Source organism: Siphateles boraxobius, unplaced genomic scaffold, assembly GCF_051911475.1.
Source record: "Siphateles boraxobius isolate OS27281-9 unplaced genomic scaffold, OSU_SipBor_1 25, whole genome shotgun sequence".
NCBI classification, from domain to species: Eukaryota; Metazoa; Chordata; class Actinopteri; order Cypriniformes; family Leuciscidae; genus Siphateles; species Siphateles boraxobius.
Genome location: NW_027508866.1, coordinates 8,704,096 through 8,725,096, shown reverse-complemented (window position 1 = coordinate 8,725,096; position 21,001 = coordinate 8,704,096). Strand labels below are relative to the sequence as shown.

General features: G+C 38.1%; 1 protein-coding gene across 7 annotated transcripts in view; it reads right to left on the bottom strand.

Moving 5' to 3' along the window:
* Positions 1 to 268: 268 nt before the first annotated feature.
* robo3 (roundabout, axon guidance receptor, homolog 3 (Drosophila)) overlaps positions 269 to 21,001 on the bottom strand; it is a 176,031-nt gene continuing 155,298 nt past the window's right edge. For 5 of the 7 annotated variants that reach the window (XM_077242381.1, XM_077242382.1, XM_077242376.1 and 2 more), the window contains 19 exons: positions 20,527 to 20,732; positions 15,944 to 16,025; positions 15,405 to 15,573; positions 12,662 to 12,828; positions 11,764 to 11,885; positions 11,431 to 11,647; positions 11,070 to 11,194; positions 10,452 to 10,629; positions 9,987 to 10,214; positions 9,562 to 9,601; positions 9,320 to 9,459; positions 8,923 to 9,198; positions 8,318 to 8,462; positions 5,864 to 6,085; positions 4,172 to 4,350; positions 3,983 to 4,087; positions 3,718 to 3,891; positions 3,107 to 3,249; positions 269 to 1,029 (listed from right to left, as the gene is read on the bottom strand). In XM_077242381.1, coding sequence (XP_077098496.1) covers positions 1,018 to 1,029; positions 3,107 to 3,249; positions 3,718 to 3,891; positions 3,983 to 4,087; positions 4,172 to 4,350; positions 5,864 to 6,085; positions 8,318 to 8,462; positions 8,923 to 9,198; positions 9,320 to 9,459; positions 9,562 to 9,601; positions 9,987 to 10,214; positions 10,452 to 10,629; positions 11,070 to 11,194; positions 11,431 to 11,647; positions 11,764 to 11,885; positions 12,662 to 12,828; positions 15,405 to 15,573; positions 15,944 to 16,025; positions 20,527 to 20,732 — 2,930 coding nt within the window. In that variant the 3' untranslated portion in view covers positions 269 to 1,017. The remainder of the gene's footprint in view (positions 1,030 to 3,106; positions 3,250 to 3,717; positions 3,892 to 3,982; positions 4,088 to 4,171; positions 4,351 to 5,863; positions 6,086 to 8,317; positions 8,463 to 8,922; positions 9,199 to 9,319; positions 9,460 to 9,561; positions 9,602 to 9,986; positions 10,215 to 10,451; positions 10,630 to 11,069; positions 11,195 to 11,430; positions 11,648 to 11,763; positions 11,886 to 12,661; positions 12,829 to 15,404; positions 15,574 to 15,943; positions 16,026 to 20,526; positions 20,733 to 21,001) is intronic. The other 2 variants (XM_077242377.1, XM_077242379.1) reach the window with 1 other exon arrangement.

Genomic DNA, 21,001 nt, shown 5'->3' with positions numbered 1-21,001 from the left:
AACCCACATACACATGACCAGAAGAAGCGGAAGCGGTCTGCGGCATAATGAAAGCTGCCCGAGTTGTGTCGTATTCTACACCGGCTGTAGAGGTCCAACAACTCCCATGATTCCGCCAAATCAAGGCGTCATCAAGCTACGCCTTTGTTTTGAATAAACGACCTCTAGTGGCGAAAAATTACGTAGTTTGCCTTTAATTTCTGAATGAAATGTAAAAATATATGTATAAAACTTAACTTTCAAAAACATTGATTTCAAGACAAACACATAGCTTAGAATGTATTTTATTTTATTTATACAAAACAACAAGGACTACCAAAAAGTTAGTCAAAGGAACATAATTTTGGTTTTTGAATGAAATACATTTCCTCACGATCTCCAAAACACTCCTTTAAAAATACAAATACAATCGTTCACAAAAGTCGTCAAATGACACTCTCTTGGCTTTGAAAAGAAAGGGGGAAAGGGACCACATTGTCTTGTGACCGCAACGATGGGGATTCACAGACGGACAGACAGGAGCGTCCTCGGCCTGGTTAAGTTCATTAGACTTGCTGTCTAGCTGGCTGGTCAAACAACACGTATTGTGCTTTCAATTTTTTTTGTTGTTGTTCTCCAACACAACGAGAGTGCAATATTATAATGCTTTGAAATGCTGCTGTATACATTTCTACATGGTTGGCACATTCAGACATTAACTTATCTATAATATCGGAGCTTTTAACATGAATTAACTTCTTTCATGTATAAATACAATATACTCTTTCTTTCCAGGCATCTGGACCCCATGTAAAAAGCTTCAACGGATGATTATTTACAGTGACAGCGTGATGAAAAATGCCCCTGTGAAGGTCATAAATAACAATAATAACAATAATTAATAACATAATCAAAAGTCCCAGATTCACGTTCTGAAATCTGTACACTCATCCACTTTTCTTCGGCTCTTCTCTTCGGTTTCCGAACGAAAAACGGAGGGATGCCCAAGTCAAACTTCCTGTGTCTCACAGCCTTCCCTTATCTCATCTCCTGAAAGAGTAGACAAAAAAAAAAAAAGTTTGAGTGACAAAAGATAAACAGGCTTTTAAAATGACAGAATAATATTTGATGCAAATACAGTCATTTGAAAATCTTAAAAAAAACAGTTGAGACCAGTATGAACCAGCTTCTAAGATGGTTTAAGATGAACAATGCTGGTTATTATAGCAACTTCACTGTGGCATAATAAGTGGCCAAAATATACCTAGTGGTAACCAGTGGTTTTAACTGGTCATTTAAACTGGTCAATTCAGCAAATAATTGTGGCCTCTCAGGACAAAAGAAAGTCTTTTTGGTTTGGTATGTCTATAGATGACTTAATGCAGCAGGGATTGTCCATCATAATATGACGTGACAAGATCAGAGGACACAGAATAAAGGCAGACCCCTTCTCCGTCAAGCATCTATTCACGCTCTCTGTCCGACTGGAAAGATAGCGCTAACCACCGTGACAGGACGGGGAAACCCGAAACTCCCTCCCCAGGGAATGTATAGCCCTCTTTCATGTGGCCTGTCCTTTATGTTCCAGAGGGGGTAACCTGAGAAGAGGGCGGACATCTGAGGAGACTCTTTAGTCCATATGGGTTATGTGGACGTATTTTTATGCGGATTACTCATATGGAGTGTGTAACCCAGTGCCCATCACAGAGCTATTCATGTCTATAGGGAAACAATGTAAAAAGACAAAAAGTGTTATGGCCACTTTGGCCCATGCAACTAGTTCTTCCTAATTTGATTTCTCAAATAAATGGTGAGAAACCTATCGTGGTATTTCTAAATAGTATTGTGGCATTTCTGGACACACTATATTTTGGTCTTACTCAGTTACACAACATGCATACCCACCACTTCACCACTGTACATTTCTACATAGGGAGAGTGATTTATTTATTGCAAAGATAAACCAAAATAAGCCATGTTAGCGACTTTGCCATGGTAAAAGGATTACAAATACAATGCAAATTAATAAATTACTACTACTGCTACTACTAATAAACTACTGTTTACTATTATTAATTACAAGCAATACTTCCACCAAATTACGCTGTATTATTGTTATTTATAACAATCATGTGGACTGTTCACAGCTTATTTTTTACAGGTATATTTGCTATTTTACAGCTTTGAACAGGTTTCATCCAGTTAGATTTTAGAGCGGGAAGTCTTTAGTGAATAAAAAGCATTTATTAAGAAAGAATAACTGACAACTTTTTCTAAGAGTCTCTTCTTTTTGTATTTGAGAAATGTAAAACTTGGTTTTAAGAGTGATTGTGCAAGTGTTTGATATGAGAAGAAAAAAGCACTTTACAGACGGATAGTCAGTTGTAATGTCTCTTCTGTCATCTGTTCTCTGAGCAGTGGGGAATGCACTTCAGAGGAAGTGTCTGATTGCTGGCTAAAAGTACTGTCTCCTCTCAACTGCTCTACACAACACTCACATTATGTGCCCAACAGCCAGATGGACTCTGCCAGTCTACACTCATCCACACTTAGTCAATTCTGTTTCACCAATGAATGAGTGTTAAGAAAAGATAAACTAATGCACATGTTTGGTGAGCCTGTGTTTGACTAAGCTCAGCTAATGTTTAAGATTTGGGATTAGGGTTAGGATTTGGGAGGACGAGGATTAAATCTTGAGAGCATATACTTTAAAAACACAGTCAGTATTTTTTTTGTCTTGAATTACAGTACAAATATCTAAACATTCTTAAACAAGATGGATTTACTTCAGCAAAATTGTGTAACAACTGTTTTAAGCATAAAAAATGTTTATGTGCTAAGACAAATACTAAATTAACTCAATAAATAAATTCAAATATATTCTCTGAAACAAGTCTTAATATATAGCCTTAATTTTTATAAATCATAAGTGTTAAGTTTTTTAAGTTTTAATAATTAATGAAGTTAATTAAGTTTTATATTATAATAAGTTTTTTATTAATGAAGTATAGTAAATAGCAAATATTAATCTTTTTTAAAGGATTATTACAAAATTTTACTGGATAAAAGAAAAATATTGATCAAGAAAATGATTTTCTGCAGTGTGAAAAATGTTACTTGGTCTTACATCATTTCTCTTCCTGCCCGTTCCGTGCCCTCGTGATCCTGTTGACCCCCGTGATGATGAACTTCCTGTTGTGGAGCAATTGCTGGACATCTGACCGCGAGACAGGAGGTTGGGCTTGTTGTAAGGAATTAAATCATCCTCTGCTGAGAGGCACATAAACAAAACCATGTTAAGGGTAAAAAAAATAAAAATAATTTATATATATATATATATTAGGGATGTAGCAGTTCACAAAATTCAAGGTTCGGTTCGATACAACACAGTGGTGTCACGATTCGGTACGTTTTCGAAACAGCAAAAAGAAAGATATACCAGAGAAATTTCCTTGATTTAAAAAAAAAGGTTATTTTTAATAAAGTGTGAGTTGTCCTAACTTTTAGTTTTATAAATGGGGGTAATCTTTGAAGGATGAACAAATAATTTTTAGGTCATCACATTAAAAATAACATTTAAATATGGAAAAATTGGAACGGTTCAATAGTAGTATGTGTATTGTTACACCCCTAATATATATATATATATATATATACACACGTACGTGTGTGTATGTGAATGTATATGTGTATAAAAAACGGAATAACAGCATTTAAGACCGTCAGGTGTTCTCTAACCATCTATCCGTCTATGAGAAGAGTTTTTCCGATTGGGTGTGCTCTGTTCTCTCCTCTCCATGGAGGAATGGGAGCTGCCCACTCTCTCGAGGGACGTCTGCCCACATTCGAATCCCCCTAGTTGAGCACAGTGGATCTCATCCTCAGGGGGCGGTTCTGGTGGAGGGGGTAGATCTGCAGAGATGTGACCAGCATGTTAACTATGCTGGAGCAGGATAAATGATTAACTAACTTGACTCTGGAAAAGGCCTGGTCAGTAACTCACCGCCTTGCAGTATATCTCTTCGGTATTGACCGCTCTTGGATGTTTTCTTCTTCACCTTGGACTTCTGCCCAGGAGGCGTGTGGTCTGCAGAGGGCCTCGCTCGACCTGCAAGGGGGGATGTGACATGACAATGATGCAACTATAACAATTGTAGCTTTAGGTAGAAAATCTAGGAAGTCTGAAACACACCTGGCGTGGTGTTGCTGATGTTTTCTACGCTTTGGGCAGCTCCTTGGCTCAGGTCCCGTTTATGTACTGAGCGGTGTGGCACAGTGTTGTCAGGACACTCCTGATTGGCCGACAGGTTTGGGTTGGACTGGGTTAGAGGGGGGCTTGGTGCTCGCGGCACAGGTCCACACGGCAACCGACTGTCAGTTAGAACAAAGTTTGACAAGATGAAATACGATCAGATAATTAGAAAATGACATCATATCTAACCAAAATGCACCTCACTCAATGTATCTCTGTTTTAACTCAAAACCGCATTTCAAGGGCCAACGAGGCACATGGAGAGTATTATAGGCATTCATATTAAATGAAAAACATAGTAGGCCAAGATCAGCACTTTGTAAAAATAAATAATCTTTCTAAACTTGGCAGAACTGCAGTCTAGAAGGAAGCTTAATGAGATTCTCAACATTTGCGCTGTGCCGTGATAATCTACAAATACGGACCCTGCAGAGGAATAAATTATTCTTAAAACATATTTTCTCCTGCAGGAACAAACAATAGCACTGTAAAAATTCACCTAAGAGAGTGAAAACAAATAAACTATTCTATTAATGCAGAGAACTAAAATGCCAGAGAGCAGTTTCCTAAAGGGTTTCTGATATTAACTGTCATAAAGTGAACATTGCCTGTAGAATAAAACAAACTTATGTATCATCTCATCAAATTTATATTTTGAAATACAGTGCTTATTAGCATAAGTGAATGCACCCATGCTAAATCTGACTAAAAAGAGGAATAAAAAAATCATCTTCATTAAAAATGAGGAGAAACCCAACCTTTAAGGACACCAATTTTCTTTGTGAATGAATAATGTATCGTAAATAAATAAAATGTTCTTCCTTAAAATTAAAATTAATTTATATGAGGGGCATAAGTCAGTACACCCCTATGTTAAATTCCCATAGAGGCAGGCAGATTTTTATTTTTAAAGGCCAGTTGTTTCATGGATCCAGGATACTATGGATCCTGATAAAGTTCCCTTGCTTGGCCTTTTGAATTAAAAAGTCCCATATCATCACATACCCTTGACCATACCTAGAGATTGGCATGGTAGTATTTCAGTTAGCCTAATAGCTTGTTTGATTTTCATTGAGAGATAGGGGAAAGTGCCCAATGCCAATCTCTAGTTATGGTGAAGGGTGTGTGATGATATGGGGCTTTTTTAATTCAAAAGGCCAAGGGAACTTTATCAGGATGCATAGTATCCTGGATCCATTAAATAACTGGCCTTTAAAAATAAAAATCTGCCTGACTCTCTGGGAATTTAATATAGGGGTGTCCTGACTTATGCAACCTGTATTTTAAGGAAGAACATTTATTTATATACGATATATTATTCATTCACAAAGAAAATTGGTGTCCTTAAAGGTTGGATTTCTCCTCATTTTTTTAAATTAAGGCATTAAGATCAATTTCCAAAAGATGATTATTTATTCCTCTTTTTAGTCAACTTTAGCATGGGTGTATTCACTTATGCTAAACACTGTAAACTAAATTAAAGTTTCTTGTTGACCTCAAACTCTTCAAACTTAGAACTCAAACTCTCCATTAACTTTTGATGCTATTTATGTGGAAAATAAAAGTGGAGTAAACTGAAACGCTGAACTATAAAAAAACATGATCATTTGAAAGTTAATGTGGGTGTCGCACCGTGCTATCTGTGTCTGTTCGAGCTGATGTAAGCGTGGTATATCGTGGCAGTGGCCATCGTCTCTGGGAGATGGAGTTAAGGTGGCGGTGGATTGGTGGCTGTAGGACGTGGTCGGGGAAGGAGCCTCTGCTCTAATGGGAGGAGCAGGACCGTCCTCCATCGTGCCGTCCATGAGGTAGGTCCTCTCTGGGAGAGGAGGACACCACTCTTCCTCATCGGACCTGTGTGAGAAGAAAAGTGTTGATATTATTTTGAGGTCCATAAATAAAGTACAGCCCTGAAATATAACTAAAAAGCCAACTTCACAAATCTTTTTTTTCAAAATATACTATAATAATAGAAATATTGAAAACTCATGTTCGCAAGGGCATACACAATGTTTTAAAATATTCTAAAATCCTAATTTACTCGCTCTAGCCATCAAATAGCAGCAACTCATGTTTTGCTGGGCTGTGATGTAAATGAGAGGCTACTGGCTATTTTAAAAAGGCTAAAACGGTTTCCACAAAAATATTAAGCACCACAACTGTTTTCAGCATTGATAATAATAAGAAATGTTTATTGAGCACCAAATAAGCATAAAAGACTGGAGAAATGGCTGCTGAAAATTAAGCTTTGCCATCACAAGATTAAATTACATTTTAAAATATATTAAAAGAGAAATCAGGTGTTCCCAAATGTTCACGATATTACAATTTTCAAATAATTGCAGTCTTGTTGAACATAAGAGACTTCTTTCAAAAACATTTAAAAAATATTACCGATGCCAAACTTTTGATTGGTAGTATATATCATCACTTTATATAGTATATCACTTTCTTTTTTATTTATTTTACTTTACTTTTCTTATTTTTTTTTAAAATTATTTTATGAGGAAATTAACAGATAGCGAATGATACAAAAGAAAGGGGGGAGAACTGGGAAAAGACTGAAACTTGAGTTGATTTCAGAGCACATGAATTACCTGACACATCATCAAACTATTACATCAACTTTTCTTATCACTCACTTGCCCTTCTCAATTAGAGTGGGAGAATAAGTGACTTTCTTTCTGCTTTATAACTAAATTCCCTCATTTTTATCAGACAGTTAAGTAACTCCAGTACCTCTGTGCTAAATCAATCACGGCACACTCATTATGATTGCCTGCTGCAGTAATCATCGGCTCAATGCAACCGGTGGCATATCGATTCCTGCTGCCGTTCTGTCAAATGAGACAGCCTGGCCTCCAGATAACAATATGCGTGATCTTTTAGCTCTCGTGGGAACAATCCATGCAAGAGCAATGGAAAATAAGTTTAATGCAGTGGCATTTTGAGTGACACTGACTCAATGTTTTGCCTCGGGCACTTTGAGGGCAAAACACTGAGCTGAATATCACCTACACACTTTTTGGTTTAGTACGTACGTGGCTGCTTACATTTTTTGTTGAGTTCTTGAGCCTCGCTGAGCCGAAGGGGAAATTATTAAGATTATAGTCATAATGCAGTAACAGAGCCAATGTTCTCGCCTTTGGGCTAGCACAAAGGTTAACTTCATGATCCATGAGTTCATCACACATTTGAGGGTTACTTATGAAAATCCAGTCTGGCTGTGAGTGTTGCATTGCGCTCTTGTGCCCTGATTAACGTGTAATGCTCGAAGGAAGAAACTTGAGAAGGGTTGTACCTGTCACTGGCTAATGCGGTTACTGCAGGAGGCTGTGTCATGGTTATCGGATTCGCAGATCTCACTGGGCTGGTTAACCGCTGAGGCTAATGTGACTCGCCCTTTGTTAGTGCCCCTCACAGGCATCCATTGGGCTGAAGTGGCGGCAGAAAGCAATAAGAGCGTCTTTACCTGTCAGCGCCTGCGGCCAGGGCACACTGCGGCTACTGCTGACCGCGAGCTTTACTAACAAGGAACTAATGCGATACAGACAAGGAAAAGGAAACATAATTCAGTCAGGCCATCATGAGGAAAGACTCAAGGGTAGCATAACGCTAACTTTGTTAGCCTCCATATACAGCCTTGTCAACAGCAATCAAACTGATCCGGCCCTGCGAATTTTTAGACTGTTCCTGGAACAATCAGCTAAACTTTGTCCAGAAAGCTAATGCTCTCAGCAAGCCAACATGCTGCAAATTGGTAAAAGATGTCGACACGTAGACATGGAAATTAAGTTAAAAAATAAAATGAATAGCTGAAAGCGTGTGTAAGAACTTGGGGTGAGACTTGAGACTTGTTTTGTCTGCCAAAGTCCTGATGGAAGAGTCTCCGGGCAGCTATTTTCTACTACTTCAGCTCCTACCTAATTGAATAAAGACTGAAAGTTTTTGTCTAGATTGTCAAATCACCAATTGTATAATGTCAAAATAACATGATTGCTTTTATAATGCTAAAAACTGTATTTTTCAGGCAGGTCCAGCTGTCACAGAACTGAAATGAATCTGAAGCCTTCCAGTGAACTTTACCCCATGTCCTGGATTAGTTCGTTATCGTCTTCCTCCTCACACTCGTCCAGATCTCCAGAGAGGGGTGGAGGTGGCAATGCATCCATCCAGTTGAGGGATGGTGTTTTTACTGGCTTCCCCATCAACTTCTGCTTTGGTTGTTTTACTGTAGAAAAACAAGTGATTTGTGAAGAACATAAAAAGTACTTAATTCAGACTTAATTTAGCAGTGTTGTTATTGTTAACTAAAACTAAAATTATTTAAAAAATTGTTGAACTGAACTGAAATAAAATAAAATATAAATATTAGATGAAAAAGGAAACTTAGTTGAGGTACTAAAAGTGGAAACTTGGTTCAGGTACTAAAATTACTAGAACAAAAAAACTGAATATAAATTAAAGCTAAACAGAAATATTTTTTAAAAAGAATAAAAATGACAAAAGCACATACAATTACTAAAACTAAAATCAAAATGAAAACTGAAATTTTACAAATAAAAGCCAATTCTCAATATAAATAAATTCTATAATAATATATCAATAATAATAATAAAATAAAACTCTTATTCAGCCATGCAAAGCATTCATATTAGCACCGAAGGGAACAGATAAGACTTATAAGATACCATTATCAGTCTTGGAGCGGTCTGGCTGGGCATACTGAGCATTGGAGGTTCCAGGCTGAGTCATCCAATGGCTGCCATCTTGTTCAGGGCTACAGGGCGCCTGGTTGGTGAAAGGCATGATGGGAGTACTGGCGTAGGGCGTGGTGTGTTGAGAGTACGGAGCGGAGAAACTGCGCAGGTCCTCGCTGGTGGGGTCAATGGTGCTGTAGATGGGGCCTTCGTTGGAGTCTGCACTGTACTTCTCATTTTGGTTGAGGTAATTAGAGATTCCCGCCTCTGAGGACACGATAGTAAATTAATTAGGGTTTAATTAATAAGACTCTGTGCTGTGGAAACTGAGTGTTAAATTAATTTAACAGTACAGCCGGTGGTGTTGTTCTATAACAGCGAGTCTTACCATTATAGTATCTCTCTGGGGTGTCATGTTTAGACGTACAGCAGTTCACAGAGTCTTTCCCGTTGTGAACGAGATTAGTAGTTGGCCAAGAATCAGCCAGCCATGGGTAATTTCCCATGTTAGTACCCAGCATACCAGGCCTACATAACCAGACATATCAAAAAATATCAGTAAGTAAAGAATCTAAACTGTCACTGTATTTACACTGAATTGATGCTTAAGAGGCTAAAAGTGCCATTTACCTTCCGTTAAGTCCAGAACTTTCACCATGTGGAAAACCAACTGTAAAAAATATAATAGAATTAAACCACAGGCAGAAATGTTAAGACTAACATGTGTTGTGATTGTTAACTAAAACTAAGGTACGTTCACTGAAATAAAGCTAAAATGTAATAAAATATAAATATTCGATAAAAAAAAACTTTAAAAAAATGTTGCCTTGGAAACTTACTGTTACTAACTTACTACTAAAACTGAAATATAAATACATTTAAGGTAAACAGAAATTAAAAACTTATAAAAATGGCAAAAACACAAAATTACTTCTTAAGTTAAATATAAAAACAAAAGCAAAATTCTAAATATGAATAAATACTATAATAGTAAATAAATAGTACTAAAATCACTCTGCTAAATGTTTCTTTAGGTGTGATATGTGCACACATACCTGCAGGTGTGTATGCAAATGATGCTGTGTAATGGCTGAGCTCTTTCCTCTTCTTCCGTCTGCAATAGATCCACACGCTGAATCCCATAAGGATTACCCAGCATGCTCCGCCAATGCCTGCGATGAAGGCAGGCTGCTTCACTACGTCTGTGATCTGCTCAGCCAGACTTACATTCTCGTCAGATTCGCTGCCTCCACCTGTGACTGTGGGCTGCTCTGCGGGCAATTCTGAAAAGGAGGGGAAGAGAGAAAGAGAGAGCAAAGACAGATCAAAGTGTTACTCAGTCAGAATATCTTAATAGGACTCAGCTTATTTGAAAGAATTAAGCAATTTAGTTTCAGAACGGGGCTTTAAAAAGCAACCAAAGAGAATTTACACATTTTTTGTACTTCTACTCCACAAGCATTTCACAATTTAATTCTTTCAGTTTAATAGTCAGGGCTGTGTTTTCAGTGAACACTCACTGATAAGCACAGATACGGGCTGGCTGTGAGCGCCCACACCAGCGCTGGTGACTGCCGCCACCTCCACCTGGTACAACACGCCGGGTAGAAGCCCTTTTAATAAAGTGGTCAGCACGTTCCCGTCCACCGTCTGATTGATGTGGTAGCGTGTCTGAGAGTCGTTACCCAAACACCAAACCTGAAACAAGATGACACTTAAGAAACTTAAAAATACTTAAGTGTCTTAACACGGGTAGGACTCACATCAGCAATATTATTTCACCCCGAAAACAATAAAAAACTTAAAATATAATGCGTTTTATTTTGGATAAAGAAAATTAAGCTTACATTTCGCACCATTCGTAATTTATTTATTGAGACATTTTTAATGACAGTGAAAAAAATATATCATTCTCATTACTGTAATATACTGTGTGTATATATATATATATATATATATATATTATGAAACATATTTTGTTGCATTGGCTTTAATTTATGTCGATTATTTAATTTAAATAATATTATTTTATAATAATATATTATATAATAACATTAACACATCATGCAGAATTTTTGCCTTCACTATGAATAAACAAATTACTTATTGCAAATTGGACATTGGCATCTAAATCTCACCTTATACTCTTGGATGACTCCATTTTGCATCTCAGTGGGAGGAGGCTGCCATGATACACTGATGCTGGAGCTGTTGCTGAGCTTGACCGTTGCCACGGTTACAGCACGAGGTGGGGCACTCGGAACTGGAAGAGAATTAAATTAAAATTACAATTTGAAAAGTGAGTCCCCTTAATAGTAAATCTACATTATCCCTCTCCATAATTGTATTTGCCAGAATGAAGCGATTCATCTTTATATTATGTACACAACAGAATCGAATTGAGTTGGACTAGGCTGAATGAACTCGAATTGAATTCATTAGAAGGAAATTAAATTGAAGTGCATCAAATGGAAACTGAAAGAGCTGCAGATATCTCACCCTCCTCTGGTGTTCGAAACGTCAGCGGGCGGCTGTCCATGCCCTGGAACTCGTTAAAGTAGGGTCGTATTTTAATCTCGTATTCTGTGCCTTTGAGCAGGTTAGCGATGACAGCGCTACGCTCCGTTGCAGCTTTCACTTCCTGCTGGGACCAGGAGCCGCCGACAGGACGATAAAGCAAACGATAACCCTGGATGTACTGAGACTGACGATCGACCTGACAGATGAAGAGAGGGAGAACGAGACAGAGAAATGAGATAAGCTGAGCCGGCAGGTGAATCATGAGGCCGGTGAGGAGCTGATTTGGAGGGCAGATATCAGTGGCACACTTACGTTCCAGCTGATCTTCACGCTGGATGCCATCAGCAGCACTGGTTCATGAAGCTGCACAGCCATCTCTCCCAGCTCCCTCTGCACCTGTCGGTGGTCCACACCTTGACCTGTGGGACTCACATCTGCAAAAGGCAACAAGAGAAATCTAACATTAACATCTTTAAATGATGCGAATATATAAATAAAGGATATATCAAGAAACCTGTCAAAAATACGAAGGGTCATAATTTCACAAAAACAAGAAAAATTTTTGCATTAAAATAACAAAGTTTACTTTTTGTAATTTATGTAATGTGACATTATTTAATGTTAAAAAATAGAATTCTCTTTAAAGCAATATTTTTTTAAATTAAATATTTATATATTGTAAATTGTAAAATATTGATATAACTTGTTTTTATTTCATTTTTTTTCTCTCTCTCTCTCTCTCTCTTCTATACTAATCTCACTATACAGATGTGTGATGGTGTAAGTCCAAGAGTGTGTAGTCATGCCTTCGTTTGCTAGCCATGGTAAATGTTTTTATATATGTATGTTTTAATTATAACTGTGAAGCACTTTGGGCAACAAAAGTTGGGCAACTTTTTTTTTTGTACTTGCTTTAAGTGTTGATTTTAATAAAATAAATAAAAAAATCGAATTTTTCTTCTGATTTTGGTGATATGTATTTTTGTCTGTGATATGTATGATGTTTTCATGATTAGGTGCAATCCACATTAAATAAAACAGATTTTTATATATTATGTGAAAACAAGCAAAAAATATTTTTAAATTATATCACAACTCCTATAATTAGTTTCACTATTTAAATAACAGTTATACAACATAAAATTTGTATTACACATTTAAGATCTCTAGGAAAAAGGTCATAAAACTGATTGGTCCCCAGTGTGCAGACCTTGTGTGCGTACGGGCTCTGAGATGGGGCTAGGATCACTCAGGCCATAAGCGTTGACCGCCCGCACAATGAATAGGTAAACAGTGTTCGGAGACAGTCCAGTAACCATGTGCTTCTCCAGTTTCACCAAATCTGCAACCGTCTGCCACGTGCTACCCGCTGATTGGCTGAAAAATTTGACAGAAAGATGGGTTTCATTACTAAATTAAATAATTGATCATATTTATATCAACAATTAATTCCATGTGTTTATTTCTGCTTTGGAATAACCTAAACCAGCAGATTCCTACAGTTGTGTCTGAATAAAACATCAATACACCAATGTTTTGTCCCACATTTGTCCCGAAGCTTTTGCACGACATTAAAGAGGGGCGGATTAAACAGGAAAGTCAATGTCATAGATGTTTATCTGCACTCCTTTGATTGTCATTACATGTGTCTGTTTAATGACCCGGCTCTGCTGTGATGCTATTCTTGCAGCCTTTGGCTTGACAGTGCATGGTGTGATCTCTGCGGTGATAGATTTATTTATGGCACAGACTAGGCTTGTCAATGCACTGCATGCAATAAATAAATAACATCTTGGATCCTGAGCAGTGATTTGATTAAAGATGAAGCGCAAACATTGTTGATTCTGCACAGGGGTAAGATTTAGCTTCAATTTAAGGAGACACAGACAATTATTAACATCCAAATCACGCCTAAATGTACAGGAATACGAATTTGGCTTAATGAGAACCAAGAGAGCTACTTAGATGTGGTGTACAGGTGGGCAAGATTCATAACAACATACTTCCCCTCTAATAAACAATGAATGCTAAGCACAGACATCTGTCTGTGACAGAAGGCTTTGGGATATTTCTCTTCACTTGTCTGTGGTTAACCATCATCCTTGTTTAGAGCGTGGTCACGTGCACCGCGTTCAAGGTTTATTTTTCCCCCGATGGTGGCTCTTGCCGCAGACACAAAGCCAATAAAAGCCCGACCTGCACAATTAGGCCAAGCCATAAATGCTGGGAACCTCGTAAATATTCCTTCAGCGACCCACAGATAGGAGCGATAAATCCAAGGTCACTTTGCTATCAGCTGGGATGGAAGAAACAGGGAAAGGCTGAGGCATGGACAAATCCCTTTTCTCCATCAGGACTGTGATTGGGCTCTTGCATGCACACAAACGCGTGCATAGAGGTGCATAAAATCAAAAATTGGGCCTCAAGGTAAACCTTTTTTCATGTAGCGAGGTGTCAAAATCCTAAACCCAAAAGCTTAAATCCTCCTCATACGCAATCTCATTTTCTAATTCTTTTCCATCCCTCGCTTGTTCTCTGTCACCCATCCCATTTCCCTTTCCCAACGCTCCCTATTCCACAGCACCTCAGGGAAGGAAATTTTATAGCAAACACCCCATTCAGCCCCACAGCACTCTATAAAGAATAAATTTTAAGGATGTGGGGCCATGCTAACTGTTACCCAGGGGGGCAAGGGAGAGGAGAGAGACCTAGTGTGTGTATATGAAATACAGAAAGAATGAAAATGTGTGTGTGGCACTCTGCGTCTCCATTGCTGAATAGCCTGTTTGCTGTCTGCCCTACCTCTAAGGACTGCAGGACCTTGGTTCTGTAATTAGAGGTAGCCCCATTTTAGTCAGCTTACAATAACTTAAAGAAGTGTCTGTGTGGACTAGATCTGAATTCATTAGCATACTCGGATATCTTTCCACGAATAAATCTCTCATAGACTGAACAAAACCCAAAATACTTTAGCTAGAGCAGGTTTTTAAAACATCCAGACATGATGATATATTATGAGTGAGCCTCTTTAGAATATAAAACCCATTTATACTGTGTATGAAAAATAATTGGTGTATTATAAAGACATTCTCTTTGTACTAATTAAATAATTGTTTTTTATATTTTAATTATACTAAAGCATATATATATATATATATATATATATGCAATATAACATTATGTATTCAATTTTTTCTAAATTTTGCAAAATAAATACTTTACATTGCAAAAACTTTACATATTCCAACACAACGTCCCTAACTGGTCCACCAAGCACAATAATTCATAAATTGTGATAGTATCAAAACTATGAGCTCATAACCACCAAATGACTGAATAGGTCTTGACAGATCCACTTATTACCTGCTCTAAGGAGCAACATTGTGAGCTATGCTGGTATTCAGAGGTTAGCCAATCAAAAAAAATGTAGTTTACATAAAGGCACAGTTTCAAACCTGTCAAAGAGAGGGTGGAATATTGTCACGTAAACTTAGAATTACTAAATTGGCACAAGAAACCTGCATGTGTAGAATAATTCAATAATTCATGAAAATATATCCCCTTTAAATGAGCCTGAGTTCTCCAGTCCATGTCTGAAATTCAATTGTAGAAAACCAATACAGTCGCTATTAATTTAGATCTCTCTGGCAGTAGGTTGCCGCCTGAGGGGAGTGATTGTAGCGAGCAGGACGTGAGGATGTAGCTGCCCCCGTATGACTGTGAGGAGCAGTAGAGCGAGGGGGAAGGGGTCAGGGACGGGGCAGCAACGCAGCTGTATTACCTCGTCTGTCACGGCCGACCAGCTACGCTGGACAGTGACACAGAATTAATAAAAAAAATGAAGAATGGACCCTTGTAGTAGCTTCTGGCAAGAGACAATATTATCTAGTGTAGGGAGGAAAACAAACAGGAAGGGACCAGCATGGGAATCCTTACAGTGTGCGCTCACTCACCTGAAAGCCTCAATGATGTAAGAGGTGACAGCCGCCCCGCCCTCATGTGCATTTGGTTGCCAGGTCAGGGTCACGCTGTTACGGGTCACGTCAGTTACGACAGGCTTCTGGGGTGGACCAGGCAGCTGGTAGGGCTCTGAAACCGGGTGTGCAGAGAGACCACCACTCTCTGTAAAGATAAGATTAGGATATTAGCATGACATCTTCATAATCATATTGGTCCAAGTTATCATCCCGTTATCCATGTGAGCTATGGTCCTGTTTGAAGAATCTATCATAAAACACTTGCTGTTTCCGTATTTGTCTAGATTTATAGGACATTATAACAGAAATCAATATTGGTGAAGAAAAATCCGATCTCAGGTCAGCACTACTCCATATGCTGACATCTGATAAATGGACATATATTTGCTGAGTAAATTTGCAACAGAAGCCGCTTCCTCAGCCGATTATTGCGGTTTGAAGATGATATGATGCAGTTTGTCAAAGATAAGGACACATAAAGCTGGTGATGAAGCACTTGTGTGTGTTTTTATTACCTTTCACTGCGAGTACGCCACTCCAACTCGTCTCTCCACTTAAACTGGAGGCAACACAGGTGTAGGCCCCGGAGTCCGTTTCCTAGCAACAACAGGCTCAGGGTCAGCATTTGTATGGATAAAACTCGAGCACAATACATTGCCTCACTCGGCTTAAAGCAGCGTGGAAATCTTGACAAATGAGCACAAATTCCTTGAAATTGCCTATTATTTCACAATAATACAGGATCAACTGCAATTTTTTTCCTATTACTAATGAAGTTGCTGACAGGAGGACAATAATGTGCTGTTGTGAAACCTAGTGAGATGTGTATGTTGTCCAATGCAAAAACGAAATAATTACTTCTATTATGGACAAACCATAAACTCTATCTTTCAATCCCACAATGCACTATGAAGAGTTCGGTGCAACCCCCCCATCCCCCCCCCAATGCATCAAAGTGAGTGGACAAGTACACAAAATTCTAATTCATTCAATACCAAAAAGTATACATAAAAACAGTTTAATATAGTCAAAATGGCCTATTTTATTCAATATTTGTCAATAGTTATTTATGCTTATTAGAGTATCAGTCTAGCAAACAGCTAACAATAAAAAATAAAAAAAATTCAAGTACAAGTGCTTGTACACTTAGCACAAGCAGCACTGTTATGACAAATCAAGATGCTGCCTATGTACAGCATCCTAAAATAAATTATATTTCAGTTAAGATGCTGTGTATGTAGGCAGCAGACAGCAAGGCAGCTCCCTAGGTTGTAGAAAAGAGTCGATACGTCAAGTAGATGCAAATTGCAAATACAAATATAACCCATATTTAAGGTGACGATATATTTTTTGGTGCAACAAATATTTCAGCCCTTTACACACACATATACAGTACCATTCAAAAGTTTGGAGTCGGTAAGATGTTTTAATGTTTTTGGAAGAAGTCTCTTATTCTTACTGTATATTAAAAATACAGTAAAACACTAAATGTAATCATGTGAAATTTGATTACAATTTAAAATAACTGTTTTCTACTTAAATATATATTTTAAAATGTAATTTATTCCTGTGATGTCAAAGCTGAATTTTCATAACTCTCCAGTGTCACATGATCCTTCAGTAATCATTCTAATATGCTGATTTGATGCTCAAGAAACCATTATCATTACCAATGTTGAAACTATTGATGCTTCTGTACAATTTAATGCATCCTCGCTGTATAAAAGTCTGAATTCCTCAAAAAAAAAATTATGACATAACACTTTCAAATGGTAGTATATGCAAATAACACTAGATAGAAATCAACACGCAAGTCTAATCCATAAAACAATTTAAAAAACAAACCATGCTGAACAGTTTAATCAGATGAATCCATCAGTTTGAGATTGTTTTCATAGAGTCTCTCTGTGAATCTTAAAATCTTCCCATTGTTTCCTTCTGTCAGTTCAATTTAAGAGTGTCTATCATCTGAGTTAGCACGGGTGTACTGAATGTGCAAAAATAAAAAAGAAATACAAAGACAAATTGGTGAGCGGTGGGGAGGGGCGAGGGGCATTAAATTTTTACCACAGGGCCGAGGGGAGAAGTCAGGCAGAAATTGCTTACGACAGTGAGAGATGTAGTAAAGCTTTACTCTTTCTCTCTCTCCATGACAGCGATCTAATAGTGCTGGCAGCTCAGGGGCACCTATGACACGTCTGAGGTTTTGACTCATCAGTTATGCACACACACACACAAGCGCGCACACACACACACACACGCACGCACGCACACACACTCAAATGTCTGCTCACTTGTGATGTGTCTGTTTCAGCTTTAATCTCATTTTTATGTGGAGAAAAGCATAATGCACATGTTAGCATAACTAAACAGAAGCTGACATAAACACTGATATTATTAGAAAAGACAGAAAATGCCTTGTCTGAGACTGAACCCGTGTATTGAAGAGTAGCTTTATATCCTCAGGAAGTACAGGAGTGGGTTGTTGAGAGTGTTATTTTGGTCACTTAAGAAACTCTCCAAGGAGGAGGAGGAGGTGAGCAAACAGAAGGTGTAGAAAGACTTTCCTCTGTGACCTCTTTCTTGTTTGAGTGGATAACCTCATTGGTTAAACCTCTGCTGTGCTGGCTGGTCATTGGTGGATAGAGAGGTAAGCAACCGGGCATCGACTGATTAATCACGGATGGCAGCTCTGGGCTCAGCGCTAAACACGCACTTAAAAATGTATGAGCAGAAAAGGAAATAGGGAGATAAATATTTTGAGGATGCATTCACATCTTCTACTTTTTTAAAGGAATAGTTCACCCTGTCATCATTTACTTGCCCTCTTTCGAAACCTGTATGAATTTCTTTTGTGGAAAGAACATTTTGAAGAATGTGCTGGTTGCTCTTTTCCATGCAATAACAATGAATGGCAACTGAGGTTTTAAACTTTAAAAAAGAATATCAAAAGCACCATAAACATTGCAAAAGTGGTCAATATGACTTATATTTCAAGTCTTCTAAAGTCATAAAATAGCATTACATAATGAAAACTGAAATATAATTCATTAATCACTGACAAGTGGGCTCAAAACCACTACAATTAATTAATTAAGTCAGTTTAATTTGAGAAGCAAATCAGTCTGATTCAAGAATTAATCTTTTGAGTCTGATCTTTTTAATGAATCAGTTGATTCAGCTCACAGAGCACAAAATAAATCACCAGTAAATCAAACTGACTGTTTTTTTTTATGGAATATTGCAGTGTTTATTAAAAATGATTTATCTGTGCACATCTTCTGTTGAATACTGGTTTAACACATTTTGTGAACTGAATCAACCGATTCATTGAAGAAATTTGACTCAAAAGAATTATGTGTCATGAATCAGACATCACTTCTCTCATGAATGACTTCATTTTAGTCTGTTTCACTATTGTTACTGATAACTAAAACTATTAAAATAATTTTTAACTACTGAAATAAAGTGTCAATAAATATTAGATGATTAACTTTAAAAACGTATTGAACTACTTGAAATAAAGAAAATCTAGCCAAAGTACTAAATGGTAACGATACTGAAATAAAAAATAAATTAAAGCTAAATATAAAAGAAAAATCAATTGACAAATGCACAAAAAAAATACTAAAATTAAAACGGATTACAAAATTTAAATGGTAATATAAAAACAAAAGCTAATCCAAAATACGAATACTAGTATAATACTAAAAATAAAACTGGTCTGTTACTCGCACAAAACTATTGTGTGGTTTTAGAAGGCTTTAGAAATATAGCACACAAGTCATATGGACTTCTTTTTTGTCATTTTGGAGCTTGACAGCCCCATCTTTATTCACTTTTACCAAACTAAATATAGTGGCCCATGATATTCTTCAAAAATTCTCCCTTAGTGTTAAACGAAGAAAAAAGCTATTCGTTTTTCTCTGACTAACAGGCTCACTCATTCTTTTCCAAATTTCTCTTTTCCTCACTCCCTTGGCACAGTCGAGAGCAGGCACTTTTGGCGAATCTCCCGGTATAATGGCACCTATTCACAGCGCTCTTCCTTTCTCCCACACACTCGTACGCTACCATCTGTGCAAACCCCAGTCTCCGTGCCCCTTGTGCTCTTCCATCATGCCGGGTAATCGTGGACTAAAGAGGGCCAATGGAGGCATCAGACCAGAGAGGACAGGGCAAACACCAGTGCCAAAGATGTCCATCTGAACAAAGCAAGCAACATTGAACAAGCCAAACAAACAAAACCTCAACACAAAAGCCTAAATCCTCACTGATAAACGAGACTGCCACTTAAATTCACAAAATCTTTTGGCACTAGCTGTCCGCATTCAGTCCACTGTACCGGATATCAAGGGCACTTTTAATGCGTTACAAACATTGCAGAGAGAACAGGGATGCTGAGAGTAGCACATAAAGATTGCTAGCCTCTGTACCTTTCTATATCCAGGAATGAGCTTTTAATTAAGGCATGAGTGATTGTTAATCATTCCCTGGCACAATCAATTAACACATCAGGTCTTTTCACAGCGGTGCCGTGACCTCAGGTGAAACTTGCAATCGCACACACCCTTGAGGCCTTGAGAAATGGATTTCATTAGGCTAGCATGCGCCAACACTAACGACAGCACACGTTCCCATTACGATCATAATTACAGGTTTTATCGCCTTGCACAACTCTCGCATAAGCGGCTGGGTCACCCCGAAACCGTCCACGGAACAAGTATTAAAATCGATCCGCTAATTAAGCCTGCCTGTTTGCTGTAAACTCGATTGCGCGTTTATGCCCCCGCCATTGATCGGATAGCGGTAATGACATTTTACAGCGATCATCTGTGTGTCAATCAGGCGTGTCTGAAAATTTGGCACGGTGTGTGATGTGTTTCTGGAAATCTGTTTGTCAGGAATATCATCGATTGCATATGTTGTCTGTCAGCAAAGAGAGCCGCCTGTGACGGGACATGCGCTGAAGAGGGCTCGATTTGAAATAACCATATGTTAATACCCACCGGGCATTAGCATTTTGGAGAATAAAAGCTGTATAAGCTGAAAAACAGACCCTTGTATGCTCACTTAAACACTATCTTGACTGAAGTACCTGCAAGGCTGTGATTTGTAAAGTGCCATTTTCCATTAGGCTAATGCGCTCGTCGTTGCCCAGGATTCTCTGCCCATCACGCTCCCATTGGACGCTCGGAAGAGGGTTGCCCATCACGTGGCACTGCAATTGGGCTGTGGTGGCTGGAGCAAGCGTCTGGTTGGCCGGGCCTTGGCGGATGATGGGGGGGATCCGATCGGATGGACCTAGGGTGAAGAGAAGGAGAGAGGCGTGGGCCACAAGAGCCAAATTTGCATGTAACCACCATATCACCCACCTTGTTCAAATGATACTCAATAGATTGTTGAAAAAGACAAACTATGAATTATGCTAATAGAGATTCTAAGAGTGGCATGATGGTAAAATACAATATCATCACGTGGTATAACATGAAGTAATTACAACAAAAAAAACAGTATCAAATGCCCATGGCTTAATTCATCTGTGCATTGATGCATTCAGAAAAAGAAGAAAC